This window comes from Onychostoma macrolepis, chromosome 07 (genome assembly GCF_012432095.1).
Source record: "Onychostoma macrolepis isolate SWU-2019 chromosome 07, ASM1243209v1, whole genome shotgun sequence".
Taxonomy (NCBI): domain Eukaryota; kingdom Metazoa; phylum Chordata; class Actinopteri; order Cypriniformes; family Cyprinidae; genus Onychostoma; species Onychostoma macrolepis.
This window is the reverse complement of record NC_081161.1, coordinates 46,304,634-46,332,517: the sequence shown is the minus strand read 5'-3', so window position 1 is coordinate 46,332,517 and position 27,884 is coordinate 46,304,634. Positions and strand designations below refer to the sequence as shown.

Here is a 27,884-nt window from a genome sequence, read left to right as displayed (position 1 = left end):
AAGGTAGCTTCACATCAATGAACAGCAAAATAACAGTGTTAATATTGTATAAGTCATAAATTATGACATAAATTCAATGTCCAATAGGCACCAAATTTTAATGTCGCATTAATGGAGTTTGATGGAACAATCTGCTGTTTAATTTTTAGGTATTCAGGTGAACGTATTTAGTAATGAAGCTGAGAATAGTTTTCGTTCTGTTCGTCATCTGTGAGTATATGCACATTTGAACTAAAACAGAATAATTAGCAGGTGTATTTTTTCCGTATAACCCATTAAAAAATTATTTTTCAAGGTCCACATGCTTTATCACAGAAAATCATCTACTCCGTGAATCAATCCAAGACATTTGATGAGGCTCAACAATATCGATAACGATATCTGGCTTTGAAGAAGTCTTCATTCTGATTCTTTTTAATCTTCTAGGTCAGGGAGATAATAAACACAAATACGTTTTTGTTAATGAGCTGAGGTCCTGGAGAAACGCTCAGACTTACTGCAGACAGCATCACACAGAGCTGGTCAGCGTGAGGAACGAGGAGGAGAACCGTCAGATCCAGCAGCTGATACCTGCAGGACATTTCGCTACATCGGCCTATTCAAAGACGATTTCATCTGGTCCGATAACAGCACGTCTTCATTCAGAAACTGGAATTCTGGTCAGCCGGATGGATCGGGAGAATGTGTGGCACAACAGTTACGAGATAGCAGACTGTGGGATGATCAGACATGCAACGCTCAAAAGCCGTTCTTCTGTTCCGCCTGTGTGTAAATGTGATGTATTTGCATATTTTGTTGGGCACCAACAATGGTTTTGTGTTGTATAAAACTTGCAGTGAGTTCACCAAAACTTTAACTTTGGAACTCAGAGAAATTCACAGACGCTTGCATTTTCTCTCACATAGGAAAAATGGAAGACAATAGAAGGAAAAGTAGAGTGTCCATTGGGATTGTATGAATTAGCTAGCTACTAATTTGCCAAAATATAAAATAATTATTGATTGCCATGAGATTGTTTATGTGTAAGACTAATATTCGGCTTTGGGGAAACATTTGTATAATGCTGCACTCTTTTGCTGAGATAAATCCTTTGAGGTCAAAATAAGACATCTTAAACCAGCTTAAGGTGGTTGGGTTACTTTTTTCATTTTTTTTTTTTTCTTTTCAGCAGTGTATGCAATGATGTTATTTGAAAAAAATCTATTTTACCATTGATACCTTGAACACACTGTAATGGCATGTTGATATTGTGAAACCATTTATTACAATCAGTTCATACTATGAAAATCCTATATAAGATATTACATGTAAAATGATTTAATGTAAAAGGAAATGCGAGAGCTTTCTGACCCTCCATAGACAGCAATGCAAATGAAATGTTCCCAGGCCCAGAAAAGTTCATTTGTTATTTTTGTTTTCTTTGTGCACGAAAAGACTTCTCGTAGCTTCATACAATTACGGTTGAACCACTGATGTCACATGGACTATTTTAACGATGTCCTTACTACGTTTCTGGGCCTGAGAACATTTCAGTTACATTGTTGACTATGGAGGGTCAGAAAGCTTTTGGATTTCATCAAAAATATTTTCATTTGTGTTCCAAAGATGAACGAAAGTCTTACAGGTTTGTAATGACATGAGGGTGAGTAATTAATAATAGAATTTTCAATTTTGAGTGAACTAACCCTTTAATAGTGTGTCTAGTATAATATCCTTGGATGTGACATGAGGAGATGGAAAAAGACTTATGTTTTATTCTGCTTTTCAAAGACATTAAATGTGATCTGGCATAATCTCACCCAGCCTGTGTTTCTTTGAATTTCCTAGGACAAATTTTTCAGTAACCTCTCAAACTAATAATGAGGAACTATTTATTAATCTGTGTTTGTTACTGTAAAACATGTCCTAAGATTGATCTTTTCAACTGATTCAACACAAAACCACAAAAGCCCTGAATGCCCAGAGAAAAGTCAGGTCTATCGAACCCACAGTGTGAATATGTTCTTCACACTGTGTGTTACTGCTGGTCATTTGTTAGCATTTATATTCTGCTTTCCTATAGTTCTGATATTCCTGTATTTTATAACTGAGTTGCCCAATATTTATATCCTTGTAGGCACCTAATGTATCCATTAGTTTTTTTTTTTTGTTTTGTTTTTATCTTCTTCTGCTGCTGCTTCTTTCGCTCTTGAGTCTAAGGCAGCCCATAGAACCACTTTCAGGAAACTTATGAAATTTGGCACACAGATAGAGGGCAGTCTCAACATTAAACATAGCAACCTCAGACCCGCCCTGAGTGACATTTACTGATGCGCAATGAGTCCCCAAATTGTCCTCCATGTGAAAAGATGGATCTCAAAAAGGGTTCAAATATTCAGAAAATGTTAGAAAACCAAAGAATTTGCAGGGGCTGAAGGATTTGTCTGAAGAACAGCAGGCAGTTGAACTGTTCAGGACCAATAAGGGACTCATGAACAGCTATCACAAAACAGAAAGACAGTCGTGGATAATCCAGGAAACAACACACAGTATTAAGATTCAAGGGTATGTAAACCATTATTATAAATTCAGTTATTATTTTGTCTTGTGGAGAATATATAAACATCTGTTATGTGAAATAGCTTATTCAGGACCATATTAAATAAACAATAACATACGATTTTCATGATCCCTAGTATGTTGTTAAAATTATTAACATTTTGCATATTCTGTAAGGGGCATGCAAATTTATGAGCACAACTGTATATATGAGTGACATACCACATCTATACACACCTGGAATACCATCTATTTATCTTTCAATGTATTTGGTCTTTCAAGTTATTAAATAAGAAAGTTTGTCAATAAATTCTGACCAAGCCTTAATTGTTCTTGGTTTAGCCCTGCTAATCCTTGCTGTTGAACGTCCTAACAGCGCAATATTTATTTTAGTTCTATGAGCCACATTTTGTCAGCCAGGAATGTGGGTTCATGCCAAATTTGAAAGATTACCTTCTTGGCTGCAGTAAGTGCTGTGTGAAATATTCTATGCTGATAAGCGTTCAAATTAAGATCAGAATCATCGGTCAACAAATTGGAATATATTGGAATGTTTAGGAATAACCCTGTCACAATTCTGATATAATTAGAAAAATTGCTTAACCCAAAATGTACTAATATGTGGACCAAGAATATGTGCGTATGGGTTCCCACAGTATTTGAATTACACAGTGTACAAAAAGGAGTTGGCAAGCGCTTCATTCTATGTAACACATACAATGTTGCATAGGCATAAGTTGATGGGCAGGATTCTTGGACATCGTAGGAATGGCCAGGAACAGTTTCTTCCCTCAGGCAATCCATCTCATGAACACCTGACAATAATTATGGAACACACACTATTTATACACTTATTTATCTAACACGCATACTTAGTCTCAGTTTGCACATAATATACCTGTGTACATACAAAACTGTCTATTGTAATATTCCTGTACATACAATTGCCAATTTGTATATTGTTATTCCTTATCTACTTGTTCTATTTTTTTTAATTCTTCTTCTTATTATCTGTGTTTTTTGTTCTGTCGCTGTCATTCTGTTGCACTGCGGAAGCTACTGTCACAAAAACAAATTCCTTGTATGCATAAACATACCTGGCAATAAAAGCTCATTCTGATTCTGATTCTGAATACTTTCCCATATCCAGTCCCAGTTAAGGTTATAGGGGGCCAGTTCCTTTTCCCATATTGTAGTGATGGGAAGTGCACCGGAGCCAAGATTAAACTGTTTGTTATAAATTAATGACACTGCTCCACGTGTCTGCGAAAGATTCACACAGTCCATCAGTGGATGATTGTCCAGGTTACAGTTCCACAGTACTCCATATATGCACATTGCACTTCTCAACCTTAAATATAAAAAAGTAAGAATATCCAGGAAGATTGTAAGGCCATTTTTAATTTGATCTTAAAATGCTGTACTTTACGAACACATTAACATTAGCCATGCTTTCATGACTCATTGTTCTTTCTTTGTGCTTGGCCCCTTAATTGCTGCTTGCAGCTATATTTTATCTTGCGTTCAAATGCTTGATTTGAAGCACAAACAGGTAACGCGACTCATTTCTGCACATGCAAATGGAAAAAATATGTTAAAGCTTTACAAATTTTCCTAAACTATTTAACATGCAAAACTCAGAAAGCCATTTACATAGAAAGTTTAGTTTTATTTCAGTATATATTTGTAATTCAGAGTATTTAAACAAGAATAATAGCAAATTCTGAACTTCAATTTCATTTTATTTTATTATATCTGTCCGGTAAAAGAAACCGGTCCATGTTTGATTTGGAATCTGGTCTCTTCGATCTGAAAATCTCAATCGCCTCTTAATCCACATTTCCCTGCCGTGTGACGTCACACAGTGTGACAAACAGTAAGAAAATCAGTCATCTTTGGGGGTTCATCACCAGATTTCAAACTGACAGTAGAATCACTTCATCATTGTGCTGACAGGAGCTGCTCATCCAGATCACACGGACTTCACACAACAGGACAGGTCAGTTCAGTTATTCTGTTCTAAAATAAATATGACAACAGATATAATTAGTGAAAAAAGCTATTGATTACAAAACATTTGAGTGTCAAAACAAAACCTTAAAATGCTTTTATTAATAAAACTATACTAATAACACACTTTTTGTAAACATTAAGAAACTTTTAATAATTTAATTTCAATAAATTTTATTTAAATGTACAATACATTTCATAGTACACTTACATACATTTTGTAATCTTTTCATATATAACCCCCACCCCACCCACCAACATACAGAGATAATGGGGATCATCCAGTGCTGGCTGTTATTACTGGGTAACGTAAGACTTTCATTAAGTAAAAACAATGTAACTCGGAAATCATCAGATGTATGATGCTACAGAAATAATGTTACTGAAAATTTAAAAGTTTTATAAACCATAGTTAAAATAGTTTATATCATTATAAATACAATTAAATTCAATCATTTTATAAACACATTTATCTTTGCTTTTTAATAATAATAAAAAAAAATAGCTGTTTCCATTCATCAAGTATTTCAGTTTATGTACTTGTATTTAGGCTTTTGTGCATCAGCAAATAATTCATCACATGAATCTGGCATTGACTGCTTTACAAAGCAAATCAAACATCATTTGGATGCTAATTTGCCTTTAAGATATGTTTGTTTCTTATGTTGATCTGTCATTAAAATTTCTTTTGCACAGGGCTGTTTTCTGTTCAGCAGCAGACAGGTGCCACTAAAGGTAGAGTAACTTTGATGCAGCTGTTTAGTTTGTTTTGGGCAAAATTATTATTATTTTTCCCCCCTAGAATTTTGTGATTTGTAAACAAACAAACAAACAAACAAACAAACAAACAAACAAACAAACAAAACAAATACAGTAATAATAATTATCATTTAAATTACATATTTTCCATATTCAAAGGTAGTGGCCAGTGGTTCTCAAACTGGGGTACACAAACAAAATATTAAAATGTACCATTAATTTAATTATATTGCACTCTTAAATAATATTCAACTGAACATGTTTCTCACAGGCAAGATATATAAACGCGTGCCCCCTCTAGTGTACAAAAAATGGTAGTGCCATATTTTTTTCCAAAAACCAATCAATTTTATATTAATTATAACCAATAATTTGTATTCTATAATATTTTTGTTATATTTTCCAAATTACAATTTTTATATTTGTTTATATAACATTTTTATCACAGAAGGCGACAGAATAGTTTCTATAGTGTGATAAATGCTATTTCGATTAGCACTGCATTATTATTATACTTTATTTATTACCTGGAGATAACTTGTAAAACACAGATAAACCGTTTACTGCATTGTCACAATAATGTGTTTAATGTCTTCACTTTCCGTCAGTCAAAACATTTCTGCTTTTTATTTAGGGTGATAACCATAGATATATACGTAGATGCCTCATTAGCGACTGTTTCTACTGGCCATGATACGTAAGCCATCTGCCATTTTTGGAACGTCTGCGAACCCTCGAGCGCAAGTTGACTATGTGTGTCTACAACAGCAAGTTATATGCATGTATATCTTTGAATATTCATTGATTGTTATGGTGAATGATGTCAAGTTTACGTTCCAAAATGGCGGACGTGTCAACGTATCTAGAGCGGTCGAATGTGGCATCTATACATATCCATGTCAAACAGGTATCTTGAGGGAAAGACAGATGAGTAATTAAATAAACAGGCGTGGTCTTCAATCAGCGCTAGAAGAGAGCTATACGCAGATCAATACTTGGCAATCTGTGAAAGGACGTCCATGGCTTAAGTAAGCTGTGTGATCAGTGCAATCAACTGTGTGTGTCGTCAGTGCAATGGATGATGGGAATTGTAGTCTGAGGGTAACGTACAACAGTAGTGTAGTGCAAGAGTCAACGTGGTGAGCGAGTGACCTCTCGGTGAGTGAACGGAAGTTCATAGGCCGGATTCATGACAACTTTGTTGTTTATGATGAGTTTATGATGAATTGTCGAGAGTGTAGCTGAACTAAATCTGATCTGAATGCCTCTGATTGGCTATTGTATTCATAAGCTCAACAGAATAGTGTGTGATTGATTATAATGATCAACGCTGAAAAACATGTAAAAAGAAACACAATGCATTACTGAGCAGATCTAAATTGAATGCCGCAATGAACACTTTCCACTAATCTTCCCTTTATTTACGACAGCCATCATAGATTTAGTTTAATTGTGCAGGGGCATTTTTGTCCCAAGCGGTTGTTATATGGAGGGTGGGCACCCACCTACAGAAACACAAATTCTCGCCTATGCTAATGTGTCAATAACCTTTGTGCTTTTTGTATTTATTGAACAGTGAAATTACCAAGTATGGGTTAAAATTAAAATTACGCAGGGTCACAGAAAATGGGACATTAGGTTGATTTTGCGTTGCATCCCACGATTGTGCGAAAACCTGTAGGGACAGGTGCATAGTATATGCACATTTAACATTGTCATTTAAAGCTCATTTTAAATGGAAATTCGATTAAAGGAGTCACTTCAAACCCCTGTCTTGCTCCTTATCAAATTAACTTGCCTTTTTCAGAGAATCTGGCACAAAAGGGAACTGCCACACAGTCTTCAACACGCTATTCTTTACAGTCCGCGGAGCGAGCCATCGATGGTGGCAAGGATTCCTCTATATCATCTAGTTCTTGTGCCACAACCAACTGGGAAAGCCATCCGTGGTGGAGGCTGGATCTCCAGGTATCTGTGTATCAAGTGAACATAGTGGTCGTCTACAGAGATGACAGCTTTCCAGGAAAAATGAAAAATATCCAGGTTAAATTTGGAAACTCTCTGCAGAACAATGGAAACAACAATCCCAGGTGAGACGCTTCAGATGAGTTTGGTGTATTGGCAAATGCATTATGACATTAGATTAGCTACCAAAATGACCAAGCTTATCACTGCTTTGAGCTCAAGTTAATCAAGTCAAATTGCAAAAGCATAAATAAATGCATATTACCATGAGAGAAAAACTGTGTGGGAGATAGTGAGTTATTTGATTTTCTGTAATATATATATATATATATATATATACAGTGGTGTGAAAAAGTGTTTGCCCCCTTCCTGATTTTTTTTATTTTTTGCATATGTCACACTTAAAAGATTCAGATCATCAAACTAATTTTAATATTACACAAAGATAATGCAAGTAAATACAAAATGCAGTTTTTAAATGATGATTTCATTTATTAAGGGAAAAAAGCTGTCCAAACCTACCTGGCCCTATGTGAAAAATGAATTGCCCCCTCCTATTAAATCATGAAAGAACTGTGATTAACCACATTATTTTAGAAAGCTGAGTTAAATTTCACTAGCCAAGCCCAGGCCTGATTACTGCCAGACCTGTTGAATCAAGGAATCACTTAAATATAACCTGTCTGACAAAGTGAAGCATGTTTAAAGAGCAACACATCATTCCGCGATCTTAAGAAATTCATAAACAGATGAGAAAGAAAATAGTTTACATATCAGTCTGGAAAGGGTTATAAAGTCATTTCTAAGGCTTTGGGACTCCAGCAAACCATGGTCAGAGCCATTATCCACAAATGGAGAAAACTTGGAACAGTGGTGAACCTTCCCAGGAGTGGCCGGCCTACCAAAATTACTCCAAGAGCACAAAGACGACTCATCCAGGAGGTCATAAAAGAACCCAGAACAACATCTAAAGAACTGCAGGCCTCACTTGCCTCAATTAAGGTCAGTGTTCATGATTCAACAATAAGAAAGAGACTGGGCAAAAACAGCATCCATGGGAGAGTTCCAAGGCAAAAGCCATTGCTGACCAAAAATAACACAAAGGCTCGTCTCACATTTGCCAAAAAATATCTTGATTATCCCCAAGACTTTTGGGCAAATATTCTGTGGACTGATGCGACAAAAGTTGAACTTTTTGGAAGGTGTGTGTCCCGTTACATCTGGCGTAAAACCAACACAGCATTTCATAAAAAGAACATCATACCAGTCAAACATGGTGGTGGTAGTGTGATGGTCTGAGGCTGCTTTGCAGCTTCAGAACCTGGATGACTTTCCATAATTGATGGAACCATGAATTCTGCACTCTATCAGAAAATCCTGAAGGAAAATGTCCAGCCATCAGTTTGTGACCTCAAGCTCAAGTGCACTTGGGTTATGCAGCAGGACAATGATTCCAAACACAGCAGCAAGTCCACCTCTGAATGTCTCAAGAAAAACAAAATTAAGGTTTTGGAGCGGCCAAATCAAAGTCTGGACTTAAATGCAATTGAGATGCTGTGGCATGACCTTAAACAGTCCATTCATGCTGGAAAACCCTCCAATGTGGCTGAATTAAAATAATTCTGCAAAGAAGAGTGGGCCAAAATTCCTCCACAGCGATGTGAAAGACTCATTGCCAGTTATCGCAAACGCTTGATTGCAGTTGTTGCTGCAAAGGGTGGCACAACCAGTTATTAGGTTTAGGGGGCAAGCACTTTTTCAAACAAGGCCATGTGGGTTTGGATTTTGTTTTCCCTTCATAATAAAAAAACTTCATTTAAAAACTGCATGTTGTGTTTACTTGTGTTTACCTTTTTCACACCACTGTATATATATGCTGGCATATCCCTTTGATAGCCTACATGATTTTTTACATCAGTAAAAAAAAAAAAAAGGAAAAATGCTTTTAAGGTAGAATTAAGGTTGAAATGTAGATCATTCAGTTTAATGTATTTTTTTACATTAAATATAGACATTAAGCTTTTTTTCCCCATATAAAATATATTTTGATGTTATAACAAAAATAGTTTAATATTTATAAAAATGTATTAACAAATACATAAAGATGTTTACGAAATCTAAAAAAAATATGTTCGATAAAATAACCACCATAATACAGATGTAGACCACATGATGAAGAAGATGACTTATACAGACACAAACTTACAAAATGACAGTTGTTTAGTTGCTTTTTAAAGTTAAAACAATGAATAAGCCTTTCAGGTCATATTTCCCCATTTGAAACTATGCAGAAAATTAAAAGAATTACAAAATAATTTAGGGGGGGGGGGATAATTACAAGCTTTAAAGAAGCATATAAATGGCCTAAATATAACTGAACACATTACTTTTGTAATGGAAATAATGTCAAGGAAAAGAAAGGTGATCATATTGATTTGATGTGTGTAGCTGTGCCGTGATCTCGAGTGATGCAGCGGCCAACAGAGTCATCTACTTCTGCTCTGATTGGGAGGGACGATACGTAAACGTCTTCTATAATGATTGGTGGACGTGGATCTCAGTGTGTGAGGTTGAAGTATATGAGACAGGTGATCACACTTAACTCCAATAAACCATTCATTGGTTTGTATGTCTCTGTTTTCTATGATTGATTTCTGTGCAGATGTACCTGTGAGAGTTCGAGACTCATAATCATGAAATGTGAAAAACGTGGCTTCATGCATTAAAACAGTGATAGGCCTATTAATAGACCAAACTCAGTATGCACCTGTCCGCATCTGCTTGTCTGTGCAAAGTAAATTTAATTTTACTTTTTGTAAACGATAATAACAAATTGAATATTATTATTGTGTTTCCAAGATTCTTCTAAACAATTGTTTATGAAGATAGTGTTTAACTCCACCGCAGATCTGAGCGAACAGACAGTATCGGACAACTTGCTGAAAGAGGTGAGAACGTGATGTTTGTCTCTTACCTCATATTGATTCATCGATATAATACTAATGCTTTGTTCATTGCAGTTGAAGTCGGCGATGGCTGTGAGAGGAATCACTAATGTGACGCTGAGCTGGTCTCAAACCCCTGAAAAAGTGATGATCCATAATCAACGTGCAAAAGGTGAGTCTGTTCTTACAAGCAGCGATCTAGTGTGAATCTAGGAGAAATGCTATAAAATGGCAAAATGATGAGGAACATCTGCAAGCTCTGTGATTTTCATTTCTAGATCCCTGCTGAAGCAGATCTCTGGAGCTTCTCTGAGGAGAAACACCCATCATCAGTTTCATTTTCATCATGTTAGATTCATTATATATTCATCTCAGTTACTGCGAACATGCGGTTTTATTAACCCTCTGATACATCATGAAGAAAAATATGTTTTATTTAAAATAAGTATTTGATACCTGAATCGTGAAGGTAAATAAAAGAGAAAAGATTTTTAACATTTTAAGAATTATTTTAATTAAAAATTTGTATAAATAAAAGTTCAAACAAGTAAATATAAAAGCCTTAAACTTTTTTTCATCCCAAATTGATGCATTTTATTTTAGGGATAAAATTCTTCATGCATCAGATGGTTAAATAGTGCTTAAATAATGTAATATTATTTTTAGGGCTTTCTGAGTTTTCCATTATTAATGTGCTTAATATTTTATGATTAGAAGTGGTTTGCTTTCTTTGCAATGATGTTATTTTATTTGACCAGATTATGAACTATATTTATGCTATATAGCCTAAAATTATGCTGTGAAGAGTTACAAATTTGCATTGTAATGCATACAATGAAAATTGAGTAGTCCAAGTCCATCTAAACTTTTTCAGTTAATAGATATGTATTTTTATTATATTTCTATCTGCTACATTAACTGCTGTTATCATGTTGTCATGTAAAGCATTTACTTTAAAGATTTTCCAGTTTCAGCATAATTTAATATCTAGAGTTAATAGTGCATCTAGTATAATATCCTGTGACCTGCGGACAAGCAAAAAAAAACTTGTTTTATTCTGCTTTTCAAAGACAACATTAAAAATGATCTGCCATAATCTCACCCGTCTGTGATTCTTTGAATCCCCCAGGACCAATTTCTCTGTCACTCTTACAAACTAATAATGAGGAAGTATTTAATAATGAGTGTTTGTTACTGTAAGATTCAACAGATTCAACACATAAACACAAAAGCGATGAATGATTAGAGAAAAGTCATGTCTATTAATCATCGAACCCGGTCACTACTGAAGCTGTTCTTCACACTGTGGCTGAAGCATTTCTGCTGGTCATACGTTATTCTAATTTAACTGTTCAATACTTTATCTTGCATTACTTGATTTCAAGTGCAAACAGGTAACGTGACAAATGTTAAAGCTTTACAAATGAGTCCGTGTCGGATGTGGAATCTGGTCTCTCAGAACTGAAACTCTCAATCTAACACCCAGCCCACATTTTCCAGTCGTGTGACGTCACGCAGTGAGACAAACAATAAGAAAATCTTTGGGATTCATAGTCAGATTTCAAACTGACCATAAAATCACTTCATCGTCGTGCTGACAGAAGCTGCTGATCCAGATCAATACGGACTTCACACAACAGAGCAGGTCGGTTCAGTTATTTTATTATAAAATAAATATGACAATAGATGTTGGCTACCTAATTAGTTGAGTCAGTGATTGATTACAAAACATTAGTGTCAAAACCATAAAATAAAATAAAAAATGCCTTTATTTAACGCCTAAATTAAATTTAAAATACAACAAAGTCAATAATCTACAGCGTGATCGTTGTTGTTATCCCATGTTTTGAATTGCAGAACGTTTTACATGTTTTTAACCAGTTTAAAATAAAAATCTATGGTTTATCTTGCGACTTAACTGACATGTAAAACAGTAACAAATGGCCCTCAGTCATTACTGAAACTGTCAGGAGACTCTAAAGCTGAGATTGAACAGTAATGTTCCTCTCAGCTTCAGGCTCCATGACATTAAAAGAGCACTTTATTTGTCATAATCTCTGACATATTTCACATCTTTGTTTTTTTCCCCATATTTGATTAGACCTTGTCTGTAAGATGATGGGTATCCTCCAGTGCTGGCTGTTATTGTTGGGTAACGTAAGACTTTCATTAATAACGTCAAAACCGTGCATTTCAAAGCATCAGAACTGTATGATTTTGCTGAAGATATGAAAGTTTTATAAACTACATACTTAAAATAAACTCATTCAGTCATTTTTACAAACATTTATATTCTCCCCCTTTTCCTTTTTATAAATAGGAAAATCGCTGTTTGCATTCACAAAGTATTTCAGTTTATATGCTTTGCATTTTGTCCATCAGTGAATAATCCATCACATGAATCTGGCATTGACTGCTTTACAAAACAAATCTAACATAATTTGAATGCTTATTTGCCTTTAACATATGTTTGTTTCTTATATTGATCTGTCATTAAATATCTTTTGGACAGGGCTGTTTTCCGTTCAGGTGCAGGCAGGTGACGCTAAAGGTAGAGCAACATTTTGATGCACCTGTTTATTTATTTATTTGTTTATTTATTTAATTTCACAATCACGCACAGATGTTATACATTTACTTAGCAGCAGTTATCTAAATAAACTTTCTGTATTTTAAAATAAAAACAACATGTGTTTAATTCATTTATATAATTTTTATAAATTAGGACGAGCCCAGATGTCCCCAAATTTTGTCAGTTTTGTTAGATTAAGTACCAAAATGATAGTTAAACAGTCCCAGTTTTGCTATCATTCTAATTATAGGATCACACATTTAACATATTGTATGACTTTTGTACAATAGAAAAAAAAAAAAAGCATACCAAATCCTGACACATACTTTTTTATAAGGACTATACTTCTTTTTGTTATAAAAATTAGAAGCAAATTACAAACAATAGGACATTCCTTCATCAACTCTTTTTAGCGTTAAGCACAAACAGGTTTCTTTATCACACTGATGTGTCAATATCTTTTAGTAGTACTCCTCTTTTTTTTGCAATTATTTAGTAATGAATCAAACACTTTTGTTTTAAAATGGAGAATAATATGGAAGGCGGGCGGAACTTACCATTGTACCATTATGAGATCCTTCATGAATAAACATGACATTTGATATTTGTACATGTACATACTAACACACCATCGGGTCACATGTGCAAATACAGCAATTTCATTGGCTGCTGTACGTGTACAAACAGTGCGTTTTGATACAGTAAAATATCAGAGGCTTTGTTTAAAGACTTTTGGCACCGTCTGCTATCCATAGAATTATGCAGAAAATGCAACATTATATCACCTTCTGATATAATGTTCTTACATTCATTATATCACCGTATGAATGAAAAACCTGTTGGGGCGCCAAATATTTTTCCCAATCCACTTCAGCACAAACCTCACCCTGCAGACAATTTATTTGGTTATGGTTAGGGGTTAGGATTGGTTGTAGCATTAGACAATCATCGCTGTGGTCTTTTCCACTGGAAGGTAAAACTATTTTGAAATGGAAATTCAATGCAGTGGGGTGAAATGAGCCATTTCAAACATCTGACTGCCTCCACATCAAATTTACTGCCTTTTCCAGAGAATCTGGCACGAAGAGGAACTGCTACACAGTCGACAGTATTAGATGATCTGTCCGCGGACCGAGCCATCGATGGTGGGAAGGATATCTCAATGTCTTCTGGTTCTTGTGCCGTAACCCATATGGAGCCCAGACCGTGGTGGAGGCTGGATCTCCAGGCTGCGTATCGAGTGAGTATCGTGGTCGTCACTTACAGACAAGACTGCTGTCCAGACAGTAGGAAAGATTTTGAGATTCGCTTCGGAAACTCTCTGCTGGACGAAAGATACTACAGTCCCAGGTGAGGCTCCTCATGTACAAGCAAGTATTTCTCATGTAAGCTTGTTAAGTGTGTACATGATTACATTTGATTAGCTACAAAAAGGCCAAGTTTATCAAAGCTTTCAGCTCTAACTATAATGGAACCAAGTCAAGTCAAGTCACCTTTATTTATATAGCGCTTTTAACAATACAAGTTGTGTCAAAGCAACTTCACAATATCAAAATAGGAAAATAGTGTGTCAATAATGTAAAATGACAAGATTAAACATTCAATTTTCAGTTAAAGTCATTTCATTCAGATCAACCAGATCAAAAGAATAATTTAGTGCATATTATAGGAGAAAATTTGCACGTATGGTAACATTTTGTAAGTGAACTTTATAAGTGAAAAGTGAAATAAGACTTTGAAAGTGCTTTGAATGTGGAGATGTGGGACATAAATGGTCTGCATGTCCACATATGGCTGGCAGTATTGGTGTTAGTGTTACACCGAATTCCACTGTTGATTTAGTGGTTAATGAATCTAATGGAGAGTAGACGACTCATAAGGAAATAAACGAGAGTCATGGAAATGATGTTGCATTGTGTAGTAGTGTAGGACAAGGAAAAAATATTCCTGATGAGACTGTAGAAACCGGGGAAAGTCTTGGATTAGAAACATGCAAGGATAGTGAGGTTGTTCAGATGAATGAAGTAGTTAATGTAGAGCTGTACTGTAATGTAATTGTACTGAGGTGGTTGGAGAGGAAGGAATAAGGGACGATGATATGCTTTCGGATATCTCTGAGATCAGGTCTCAAAATATGGAAGAGATGTATTCTTTGGATGAGATTAATGATTTTCTGGATACAAGTTTTGGTAAAGCGGTTGAGGTGAAATATATATATTTTTTTCCCAGGTGTGGAAAAATGTATTGTTTCAGTGAAAGTACTGCAGCGTACAGTGAGTTATGATGTATTGAGCAAACAGAAGAGATTTAGATTCAAGAAATTTGTTACGAAGCTGAGGAAAAATAAGGGACCATTTCCCTTCAAAAAGTAATGGTTAAAATGCACTGGGTGACTCTCATGATGTGTTTTATTTTTTCCTTCTGTCTCTGTCCACTTTATATTTTAACCTCTTCATGGAGAACTTAAAAGTGGGTTATTTAAATATAAATAGAGGAAGAGATAGGGGTAAATTGACAGTAGTACCAGAGTTTTTAAATCTGAATCGTGTTAATATGTTTTTACAAGAAACTCATAGAAATAATGAAAATGAAACTGAGTGGAATAGATGGTGGGAAGAAAATCTGGTATTAAGTCATGGAACAAACAATAGTGCTGGAGTAGCCATATTATTTAAAAAAGGCTTGACTGTCAATATTTTATACTGAAGAGATTGAAAAGGGAAGGGTATTATTATTAAAAATAGAGTATAGAGAACATGTCTTTGTGTTAGTGAATGTGTATGCTCTAAATAATGGGTTAGAAAGAATAAGAGATTTTGATCAATTACATAAAGCGCTTAAAAAACTGATGATAATACAGGTGCATCTCAATAAATTAGAATGCCGTGGAAAAGTTAATTTATTTCAGCAGTTCAACTCAAATTGTGAAACTCGTGTATTAAATAAATTCAATGCACACAGACTGAAGTAGTTTAAGTATGGAAGCAGAATAATGACAATAATTTTTTAAACATAAAGCATGCTGAATTCCACAAATCGAAAAAAAGATGCATTGCAATTAACAGTGCTTGCATTTTAATGCCTTGTATTTCCAGGGCTGGCATTTTCAGGTCCTGAAATTTAACACAGTTGTTTATTTAAGCTGTGAATATTTCAAGCGGCTGTTGATGAAGGCCATATGTGGATCAAGTCATTCATTTACAAAAACTGATTTGCAGAAATGGAGCAAGCGCTAAGTAGAAGTTTTGATTATCGGGGCCAGTATAAACATGTGGAAATGCTGATTGTGTGTATGTTTATTTCAACATCTTCGCTGTTTCCCGTAGCCTACATGCAAGCAGCTTTCTCTACCACAAATGAGATTATAATGCTCTTTTACCCAACGCTGGAGTACCGAACTAACATTACATCTGAGGAAGACATATTTTGCTTTCGGTTGCTTAGTTTCTGTAACTCTGTATCATGGCTTGTGTGACGCTGTGCTGTAATACTGGGGTTACCCTCATACGTCACACTCCAGGATTCCCCAACGACGCATAACTAGCCTGGACTTCAAGCAACATGAATTCTGTGCCTCTCTACTCTTCCTCCAGACTCTGGGACCTTGATTTTCAAATTAAATGCAAAATTTACTTTCATCTGAAAAGAGGACTTCGGACCACTGAGCAACAGTCCAGTTCTTTTTCTCCACAGCCCAGGTAACACGCTTCTGACGTTGTCTCCTTTTCCTGAAGATGTCTGAGCATGGTGACTCTTGATGCACTGACTCCAGCTTCAGTTCACTCCTTGTGAAGCTCTCACAAGTGTTTTAATCAGCTTTGCTTGACAGTATTCTCAAGCTTGCAGTCATCCCTGTTGCTTGTGCACCTTTTCCTACCCAAATTCTTCCTTCCAGTCAACTTTGCATTTAATATGCTTTGATACAGCACTCTGTAAACAGCCACACCTTTCAGTAATGACCCTCTGTGACTTACCCTCTTTGTGGAGGGCGTCAATGTTCGTCTTCTGGATCATTGCCAAGTCAGCAGTCTTCTCCATTATTGTGGTTTCAAAGAACAAGAGATACCCGGAATTTATACTGTAGGGATGGTCATTAATTGAAACTCAAATGTAAATATTCTAATATTTTGAGATCAAAATTAAAAAAAAAAAAAAAACTTTTGAATTGTTTTACTTTACATGCAATGAATCTAAAATATATGAAAGTTTCACTTTTTGAAATAACTTACAAGAAAAAATGAACTTTTTCATGACATTCTAATTTATTGAGATGCACCTGTATTTGGTAAGTGTTAGGAAGGGACTGGAATTATACTATTCATTTTTTAATTGATAGAAATGGTGAAGAACCACATAGTCACTCTAGTGAATAACTGTCCAATATAATGGGGAAATATGATTTAACAGATCTGTGGAGAAGGAGGAATATAGGAGTAAGACAATATACATGGATTAAAGTAGCAGAGCATATGGTTAGTGGGGCTAGGCTGGATAGATTTTATTTAAGTAAGATGGCGGAACATAGAGTAATGAGTGCATCAATATTGCCAAATTGTTTTTCTGATCATCATTTGATTATGTTTGATTTTAACATAAAGCAAACTTCAAGACCTAAGTATTATTGGCATTTTAATGAATAAATGTTAAAAGATAATTGTTTTTGTGATAGTTTTAAGTTGTTTTAGGAGAAATGGAAAGAAAGAAAAAGTGATTTTGAAAATCTTAGTCAATGGTGGGATGTGGGCAAGGTACAAATGAAAGAGTTTTGTCAAAATGTTTCTGCTTAGATCTTTATGAATGTAAAAAGAACTAAACAAATTTTGCACAAAGAAATTGGGATTTTGGAAGAGGACTTGATAAATAACAAAGGAGTACAGAGCAATGGTACAATGTTAAATGAGAAGAGGAAAGAACTTGGAACTTCGTTGCAAGAACGAGTGAAAGGGGCACTTGTAATGTCAAGGTTTTGTTCCATTAAGGACATGGATGCCCCAACTGCATATTTCTTTAACTTGGAAAAAAAGACTGTTCAATATAAACAGATGCATCATCTTCGTTGTCCAAATGGAAATTTTACGGTTGCTTTTTTTTTTTCTTTGTTGTACAGTGCTGAGAATTGTGACCCTGATAGTGCAAAGGATTTACTCAAAGATCTACCACAGTTTAGGAGCTCATTTTTAATCAATCCTGCAAGACATACTTTTCAGGATAGGAGATGAACTAAAATGAGCTCCCAAAACTTACTGCCAGATTCTGGAAGATAAATTCTTCAAACAGTGGTACAAGAGGATGTGATGCTGGTCCTTCAAGAGTCACTCACAACTTATTTGTCCATAAATCCTATACAAAATCAGTCTTCATGTATTTCACAACACTTCAGCATGTTATTCTTATTAAGTGAGGGCCATTTAAATATTTTTTTACCCATGCAAAGTCTCTGAGAACCTGACACCTTGTAATTCTGGAGACTTCAGGAAGGTTGCAGTTATGGAAAATGATGGTGCTGGAAACTAAATGGTTCCTGATGGTTTCTCAACTAATTCTTCACCTTAATTCTTAATTCTTTTGCAGTTAACGTGTCTTTTCCTCTCAACCTGTTTTTTCTGACCTTGCTGACCCAATGAGCATTTCGCTGCCCAATGGTCATGCCTTAACTTTGCTAATTCTATTATTGCATTAGTATTGCATCCTTCTCATGGGCATTTAATAATTTTTTTAACTTTTATTCTTGAGTTCAATCTCTTTTTTGGCTCATTTTATCTGTAAAAGAAAACCTGTCTAATAATTCAGCACACCTGAAATAATAAGTTTCTGACTATCAGCCTTCATGGACAATTATATATCACTTAAAAATTATTAAATACAAAATCAATAGTAGTTATTAAGATTGATGTGGTTTGGAATTGGTAAAATGTTCTTGGAAAAAAAATATGACCAGACTATCAACTAATCATTCTGCACACACTGTATATATATATATATATATATATTAGATTTGGATTATACAAACCCGATTCCAAAAAAGTTGGGACACTGTACAAATTGTGAATAAAAAAGGAATGCAATAATTTACAAATCTCATAAACTTATATTTTATTCACAATAGAATATAGATAACATATCAGATGTTGAAAGTGAGACATTTTGAAATGTCATGCCAAATATTGGCTCATTTTGGATTTCATGAGAGCTACACATTCCAAAAAAGTTGGGACAGGTAGCAATAAGAGGCCGGAAAAGTTAAATGTACATATAAGGAACAGCTGGAGGACCAATTTGCAACTTATTAGGTCAATTGGCAACATGATTGGGTATAAAAAGAGCCTCTCAGAGTGGCAGTGTCTCTCAGAAGTAAGATGGGAAGAGGATGACCAATTCCCCCAATGATGTGGCGAAAAATAGTGGAGCAATATCAGAAAGCAGTTTCTCAGAGAAAAATTGCAAAGAGTTTGAAGTTATTATCATCATCTACAGTGCATAATATCATCCAAAGATTCAGAGAATCTGGAACAATCTCTGTGCCTAAGGGTCAAGGCCGGAAAACCATACTGGATGCCCGTGATCTTCGGGCCCTTAGATGGCACTGCATCACATACAGGAATGCTACTGTAATGGAAATCACAACACGGGCTCAGGAATAGTTCCAGAAAACATTGTCGGTGAACACAATCCACCGTGCCATTCGCCGTTGCCGGCTAAAGCTCTATGGGTCAAAAAAGAATCCATATCTAAACATGATCCAGAAGAGCAGGCATTTTCTCTGGGCCAAGGCTCATTTAAAATGGACTGTGGCAAAGTGGAAAACTGTTCTGTGGTCAGACAAATCAAAATTTGAAGTTCTTTTTGGAAAACTGGGACGCCATGTCATCCGGACTAAAGAGGACAAGGACAACCCAAGTTGTTATCAGCGCTCAGTTCAGAAGCCTGCATCTCTGATGGTATGGGGTTGCATGAGTGCGTGTGGCATGGGCAGCTTACACATCTGGAAAGGCACCATCAATGCTGAAAGCTATATCCAAGTTCTAGAACAACATATGCTCCCATCCAGACGTCGTCTCTTTCAGGGAAGACCTTGCATTTTCCAACATGACAATGCCAGACCACATACTGCATCAATTACAGCATCATGGCTGCGTAGAAGGATCCGGGTACTGAAATGGCCAGCCTGCAGTCCAGATCTTTCACCCATAGAAAACATTTGGCGCATCATAAAGAGGAAGATGCGACAAAGAATACCTAAGACAGTTGAGCAACTAGAAGCCTGTATTAGACACGAATGGGACAACATTCCTATTCCTAAACTTGAGCAACTTGTCTCCTCAGTCCCCAGACGTTTTCAGACTGTTATAAAAAGAAGAGGGGATGCCACACAGTGGTAAACATGGCCTTGTCCCAACTTTTTTGAGATGTGTTGATGCCATGAAATTTAAAATCAACTTATTTTTCCCTTAAAATGATACATTTTCTCAGTTTAAACATTTGATATGTCATCTATGTTGTATTCTGAATAAAATATTGAAATTTGAAACTTCCACATTGCATTCTGTTTTTATTCACAATTTGAACAGTGTCCCAACTTTTTTGGAATCGGGTTTGTAAAATATTATCAAAATCTATTGCAAATAGGCTCACAAATTGCTTAAACATGTTGATTCATAAAGATCAAACATATTGTACACCAAAGCGTTCAATAATGGAACCTTTTTTTTTTTTTTAAGAGATGTGATTGATTATGGTTGTATAAATGATTCTGATTTGGGTATCCTGTCAATAGATCAAGAAAAAGCATTTGATAGGGTGGATCATGATTATCTTTTAAAGGTGTTAAAGAGTTTTGGATTCAGTGATCAATTTATTTCATATGTCAAATTGTTATATTTTGATGTATCAGTGCTGATTAAGGTTGGTGGTGGAATAAGTGCCCCAGTAACAGTCACAAGAGGTATTAGACAGGGTTGTCCTCTTTCTGGGCAGTTATATAGTCTTGCACTTGAACCTTTGTTATGTAAGTTAAGGAGAAATATTGGTGTTTTTTTGTTTCAGGTATTAAGGAAACTTTTAAAGTGTGTATGTCTGCTTATGCTGATGATATAACTCTTTGTATTTCTGAACAAAATGATGTGAAGGATTTAAAAAGCAAGTATTGGGCAATACAAAATGACTTCCTCAGCTGAAGTTAATTGGGAGAAAAGTGAGGGATTTATTATTGGCCGGTGGAGAGACACTGGACCTCCAATACTTCCAGGAGGTTTGACATGGGGGAGGTAGGGTGAACACTGGACTTGAGCTGCAGTACTCTATCTACCAGTACATGAAGGAGGTCAGGGTCAGGTGGATGTGAAGAGTCGAATTGCTTCTTTCAGACTGCAAACAGTACAGAAGCTGCTTTATCAAGAAGAATTATCGTGGATACAGACGGCATGTGCATTTCTGCAGAAGGTTGAAAGTTTTGGACTAGATAAACGTTTGTTTTTACTGGAAATGGTTGGGTTGAGACTGGACAATCTCACTTCCTTCTATAAGTCAATGTTACAAGCTTGGAGTGTAGGTTTTGTAGGGTTGAAGAAACTGTAGAACACTTGTTTTTAAGATGTGTGAGACTTGGAAGTCTTTTTAGGTTGCTTAATGCTTGGTTTCGGGGTTTTGGTGAGGAGTTTTCCAATGAGGTTAGGAGTTTTCCAATGAGGTTTTTATTAGGGGACTCAAATACAAAGTGGTAGACAGAGGAAAAGTGTGTTTGTTAAATTATTTAATTGGTACAGCAAGGCTTGCAATGTGGAAAACAAGGAAAATCAAAGAATTAGAACTTGGTTCAATAGATGCAGAAATAATGTTGAAGTGTATGGTAAGCGGAAGGATAAAAATGGAATTTACATATTATAAACGAATTAATAATGTTGAATGTTTTTTTTTTTTAGGAATTGTGGTATTAATGAGGTTTTGTGTGTCATTGATGATGGAGTTTTGTTTTTAATTTTTAAATTAATTTTAATTGTTGTTGAGTAAAATAATAACAGTAATGATGTTGTGAATTTTGGATTTAATGTTATAATAAAGCTTTGTTCAACCTCTCTCTGTGTGTGTGCTCTCTCTCTCTCTCTTTGTGTATGTGTCATTATGCAGCTGTGCCGTGATCTCCAGTGATTCAGCAGCAAACAGCGTCACCTACTCCTGCTCTGATCGGGAAGGACGATACGTCCTCATTCATAGATTCATAAAGGCCCTCTTTCTGTGTGAGGTGGAAGTGTACGAGTCAGGTGACCAAACTTTACTCCGACAAACCATTTTTTTTTTTTTTTCTTCTGTTTTCTATGATTGTTTTGTGTGAGTGTTCAAGACTCAAGATCATAAAACGATTCTATGTGATGGCTCCTGCTTAGATGCTTATGCTGCATTCTCTTGCTATCGGAATTATCGTAAATACGAGCTTCCTAGTTGAAAATTGGACATGAACGGTCTTAGAGAGGCCTTATATGGCCAATTTCCGACTAGGAAACTCTGACACTTTTTGTATTTATTTATTTAGTTTATTTAAATTTCATGTGAAGTAGCCTATTTTAGAGTTTCCAAAGCCAATGTACAAATTGGTACTAACTGATGTACTAATTCAACATTCTGATGAAGCACAAGATTGCAAATCGAATCATCATCCATGTGGGGAAGAATTATATTCAGAAAGAGAAGTCAGAGCTCCTTAAGAAGGATTTCAATGAGCACTTTGAAACACTTCAAAGACTTGAAGTTCAGTCGTTCATCAGTGGACCACTCCCAGCAAGGGGAAATAATATGTTTTCACGGCTGCTTGGGCTGAATACACGGTTACAAAGAACCTGCAGTATAAAAGGAGTCAACTTCATCGACAACTTCAATCTTTTCTGGGGCCATTGACAGCTGTTTAAACTGGATGGCCTCCACCCAAATAAACTTGGTGCACGAGTGCTAAAGGACAATATCTGTTTCTCCCTCCGTCATCCTTCAGTGGTGTGTGCAAATCCACTCGGCCTGGATGGCACACACACCTAGACAGAATATGAGTGACCACAGGACTTCATATCAGCTTCAGAGTCATCATATGGTTGACACATCCTTAGGAACCCAGTGTGCCTGTAGCTTTCTCTATCTCTGTTTTAGCACGTGATAGAAAGTCTAAGGCCTTCTCAAGCCGTACGGCTGACCCATCTAATCTGCGGCCTGTAATGCACCAATCTAAGATTGCTGTAGAGACAAAATATAATTCCATCAAGTTACCATTTTTAAACATTCGGTCCCTAAAAAATTAATTATTTCTGATCAATGATTTAATAACCACAAACAACCTGGATTTTATGTTCCTAAATGAAACATGTCTAGAAGACAGCTGCAGTGCAACAGTCCTCAATGAAACAGCCCCTCCTAACTTTAATTTTACAAGTGTCTGCAGGACTGTTAGGAGAGGTGGTGGTGTAGCTGCTCTATTTAAAGATGTTTATCAATGCAAGCAAGTGTCATTTGGTCAGTATTTGTCTTTTCAATACCTAGGTATTGTGCTGAAAGGTGCTCCACGCATTCTGTTTATCATTATTTACAGGCCTCCAAAATACTCTCCAGCCTTTGTTGAAGAGTTCACAGAACTGTTATCAATGATTTCCTCAGAGTTTGACTGTTTTACTATTGCAGAGGGTTTTAATATTCACATAGGTAATGCAGAAATCAAAACTGCAAAATAAATGTTTGACCTGATTCACAATGTGCATGGACCCACACACAATAGTGGACACACTCTAGATTTACTCATCAGTAGAGGTCTAAATATTTCATACATTGTTATTAAGGATGTAGCACTATCTGATCACTTCTGTATTTTCTTTGATATATCGATCTCTGTTACCACTGAATCTAGATCTGTCTCTGTCAGAAAGAGATGCATTAACGAGAACACTAGTGCGCTATTTATGAAGGCTATATCTTTAACACCAAGCATTTCTGCAGACTCTGTTGATCTTCTCCTGGATTAATTTAACTCAAAAGTTAAGAATGTTATTGAAGATATCGCTCCTGAAAAAGTCAGAAAGAAGAAAGGCAGATAAAAATCATCTTGGAGAAAATGAACAGCAGTTCAGAGTATGAAAAGACGAAACAGAAGGAAGATGAAACTTGAAATTCACTATAGCATCTATAAAGACAGCCTTCATACTTTCAATGTGGAACTAGCCACAGCTAGACAGACCTTCTTCTCAAACCTCATAAACAGTAACTTAGGGTGTATTCACACCAGAAAAGTCCGATAGTTCACTTGCTTTGGTCCAGACCAAATATCATTTTTTTTTTTTTTTTTTGGTGCGGTTCGCTTTCACACTACCCTTTTTGCAAGTGAACTAGAAATTGTAAACAAAACCCCACGTGTGCTAAGGTCATCCTTTCATTGGACAGAAATTCTCAAGCAGGGAAAAACAGGAAGTGCAAAAACAGGCTAATCATGGAGATCTTTCGTAGTGCAATTTTTATTTTTACTGATTTGCTGTCATGAGATGATAACGCAATATGAAGAAACTTATGAGCATCATATATGTGACAATTTCATACAATGTTGTAATTACGACTTGCCAAAAATAAAATCTGTAGATATGAAATACTCAAAGCATATCAAAATGTTAGTTTAAACATTTAACCTAAATGTGCGTTAGGCGCATATCATATCGTTTGTGCGGAGAGTGGAAGCTGAAGCGCGCTTCAGGACATCATACAAATACGCCGTAATTGTTGCTCATAAAGGTAATAATAATACATCGTTCGGAACTGTAAAGGGTATATTTGTATTTGTGTGCACTCACAATATCAAGAAAACGTGCTTTTCCAAAATAAAGAAAACTAATAGGATGCGTTTCCCATCAAAAATGAACCGTAACTCAGTGAATGTTCCTTACAGACATTATGAATATATCTATAGAAAGCTTTGAATTTCTACAAAAAGAAATAAATCATATCCAAAAAAAAACTCTTTCATTATAATCCGTAAAGATGCATTTCTTTCTAAAGGCGCGTCCAATGAGGAGATGGCGAGTCAAGATTTTTAACTTCATCTTTGTAACACTAACTCAGAGAACACTAGTTTATTAATAAATAATTCAAATATCTCCTTACTATTTTCCCCAGACACATTCATTGTAACTTTTGCCGGGGCTTTGCGGCAAGCTTTAGCCTATTTAGTGCACTTGTGTCACGTTGCTGTGGGCACTATGGTCACGAAAAATCATAATTTGCATGCGTTTTTAAGCATTGCGGTTTGAAAACGAGTGATTCAAGTGATTGAAATGCAAACAACAGCACTATATGCGCGAGCTGTGTGTTTTCTGAGCGTGCTTTTTGCAATTGGATCGGATCAAGGCCGGTTCATATTCACACCTTAAACGAACCGTACCAGAGTTCGTTTGGAAGCGGACCGAGACCACCTCTTCAGCTGGGTCTCGGTACGCTTGTTTGGTCCGCTTTTGGTGTGCACTCGCTGCATTCTCACCTGCCCAAACGAACCGTACCGAGAGGGAAAACAAACTCTAGTACGATTCAACCGAACTAAATGAGGCAGGTGTGAGAGCACCCTTAAACAACACTCACACTCTTTTTGCTACTGTTGAGAGACTAACAAACCCCCCAAGTCAAATTCCCAGTGAAATGCTCTCCGACAGCAAATGCAATGAGTTTGCTTCCTTCTTTTCTGAGAAGATCAATAATATCAGAAAGGAGATTGGCACATCTTCTAGTTATGCAGAGGTCACACAGATTTGACCGCAATTTCAGAAAGAAATGACTATGTCTGTTTTTGAAGCAATTGATAGCAAAAAAGCAGATCTCTTAGAAGTGATGAACGCCTCACTTCTTTCTGGGACTTTTCCAAACTCCCTGAAAACTGCAGTTGTTAAGCCCCTTCTGACAAAGCGCAATCTTGATAAAACAATGTTGAGCAACTATAGACCAATAGCAAATCTTCCTTTCATAGGTAAGATTATTGAAAAGGTAGTTTTTAATCAGCTGAACAACTACTTAAACTCAAATTGATACCTGGACAATTTTCAATCTGGTTTCCGAGCGCATCACAGTACAGAGACAGCGCTTATTAAGATAATAAATGATATTTGCTTCAAATCTGATTCTGGCAAAATATCAGTGCTGGTACTACTAGATCTTAGTGCTGCGTTTGACACTGTTGACATACTTCTAGAGAGACTGGAAAACTGGGTTGGGCTTTCTGGGATGGTACTCAAATGGTTCAGGTCATACTTAGAAGGGAGAGGTTATTATGTGAGTATAGGAGAGCATAAGTCTAAGTGGACGTCCATGAAATGCGGAGTCCCACAAGACTCAATTCTTGCACCACTCTTGTTTAGCCTGTATATGCTCCCACTAAGTCAAATAATGAGAAAGAACCAAATTGCCTATTACAGCTATGCTGATGATACCCAGATTTACCTAGCCTTATCTCCAAATGACTATAGCCCCATTGACTCCCTCTGCCAATGCATTGATGAAATAAACTGTTGGATGTGCCAGAACTTTCTTCAGTTAAACAAGAAGAAAACTGAAGTCATTGCATTTGGAAACAAAGATGAAGTTCTCAAGGTGAATGCATACCTTGACTCTAGGGGTCAAACAACTAAAAATCAAGTCAAAAATCTTGGGGTGTTTCTGGAGACAGACCTTAGTTTTAGTAGTCAGCATACTATCATCTCAAAAACATTGCAAGAATTAGTTGTTTTGTTTCCAGTCAAGACTTGGAGAAACTGGTTCATGCCTTTATCACCAGCAGGGTGGATTATTGTAATGGTCTCCTTCCAAAGAAGACCATTAGACAGCTGCAGCTCATCCAGAACGCTGCTGCCAGGACTCTGACTAGAACCAGAAAATCTGAGCATATCACACCAGTCCTCAGGTCCTTACACTGGCTTCCAGTTACATTTAGGATTGATTTTAAAGTACTTTTACTCATTTACAAATCACTCAATGGGCTAGGACCTAAATACATTGCAGATATGCTCACTAAATATAAACCAACCAGACCACTCAGATCATTAGGATCGAGTCAGCTAGAAATACCAAGGGTTCACACAAAACAAGGGGAGTCCGCTTTTAGCTATTATGCCGCCCGCAGTTGGAACCAGTTTCCAGAAGAGATCAGATGTGCAAAAATATTAGCCACATTTAAATCCAGACTCAAAACTCATCTGTTTAGCTGTGCATTTGCTGAATGAGCACTGTGCTACGTCCGAACTGATTGCACTATGTATAATCACTTTCTATTCTTAACTGTTTTAAATTCTTTTTAAATACATTTTTAGATCTTGTTTTTATTATTATTATTTTTTAATTCCTTGTTTTGTTTTTTTAAATGACTTTTTCACTTCCTTTTATGTAAAGCACTTTGAATTACCACTGTGTATGAAATGTGCTATATAAATAAACTTGCCTTGCCTTGGTATAACTGATCAGATGTTTAACATCTTTAAATGTCTCAGCACTGGTCTAGTGGTATTTTCATGTTTAATGTAGGCAGATGTTTACTAAAATTAATGTTTACTTTTTTGTTTGTTTGTTTTTGGGACATTTACTTCTTCCCAGTTGTTCGTTTTAATTTTCACTTTTCATATTAGATAATAACAAAGTGAATATAATGATTGTGTTTCCTAGATATTTCTATGCGATCGTTTATGAAGATAGTGTTTAACTCCACCACAAATCTGAGCAACCAGACAGTAACGGACATCGTGCTGAAAGAGGTGAGAACGTGATGTTTGTCTCTTACCTCATATTGATTCATCGATATAATACTAATGCTTTGTTCACTGCAGTTGAAGTCGGCGATGGCTGTGAGAGGAATCACTAATGTGACGCTGAGCTGGTCTCAAACCCCTGAAAAAGTGATGATCCATAAATCAACGTGAAAAAGGTGAGTCTGTTCTTACAAGCAGCGATCTAGTGTGAAATACTGTATAATCCTTTAATGATGAGGAACATCTTAATCTCTCTGATTTTCATTTCTAGATCGCTGCTGAAGCAGATTTCTTGAGCCTCTCTGAGGAGTAACTGCCATCTTTTTTTTTTGTTTTATTATATTATATTCATCA

At 36.0% G+C, this 27,884-nt stretch overlaps 1 protein-coding gene across 1 annotated transcript; it reads left to right on the top strand.

Annotated features, from left to right (window-relative positions):
• The first annotated feature begins 173 nt into the window (after window positions 1–173).
• LOC131543905 (uncharacterized) lies at window positions 174–27,826 on the top strand. Its single transcript, XM_058781708.1, has 11 exons — window positions 174–210; window positions 427–618; window positions 7,115–7,397; window positions 9,721–9,860; window positions 10,132–10,220; window positions 10,293–10,389; window positions 13,860–14,139; window positions 21,913–22,046; window positions 27,448–27,536; window positions 27,609–27,697; window positions 27,802–27,826. Exons 1-11 carry the CDS (start codon window positions 174–176, stop codon window positions 27,824–27,826), a joined length of 1,455 nt encoding a protein of 484 aa, XP_058637691.1.
• Window positions 27,827–27,884: the final 58 nt, after the last annotated feature.

Coding starts and splice junctions, on each gene's coding strand:
- LOC131543905 (XM_058781708.1), top strand. CDS start 174: ATGAAGCTGAGAATAGTTTTCGTTCTGTTCGTCATCT. Junction 211..426: donor TTTCGTTCTGTTCGTCATCT/GTGAGTATATGC, acceptor TTAATCTTCTAG/GTCAGGGAGATAATAAACAC. Junction 10,221..10,292: donor CGGACAACTTGCTGAAAGAG/GTGAGAACGTGA, acceptor TGTTCATTGCAG/TTGAAGTCGGCGATGGCTGT.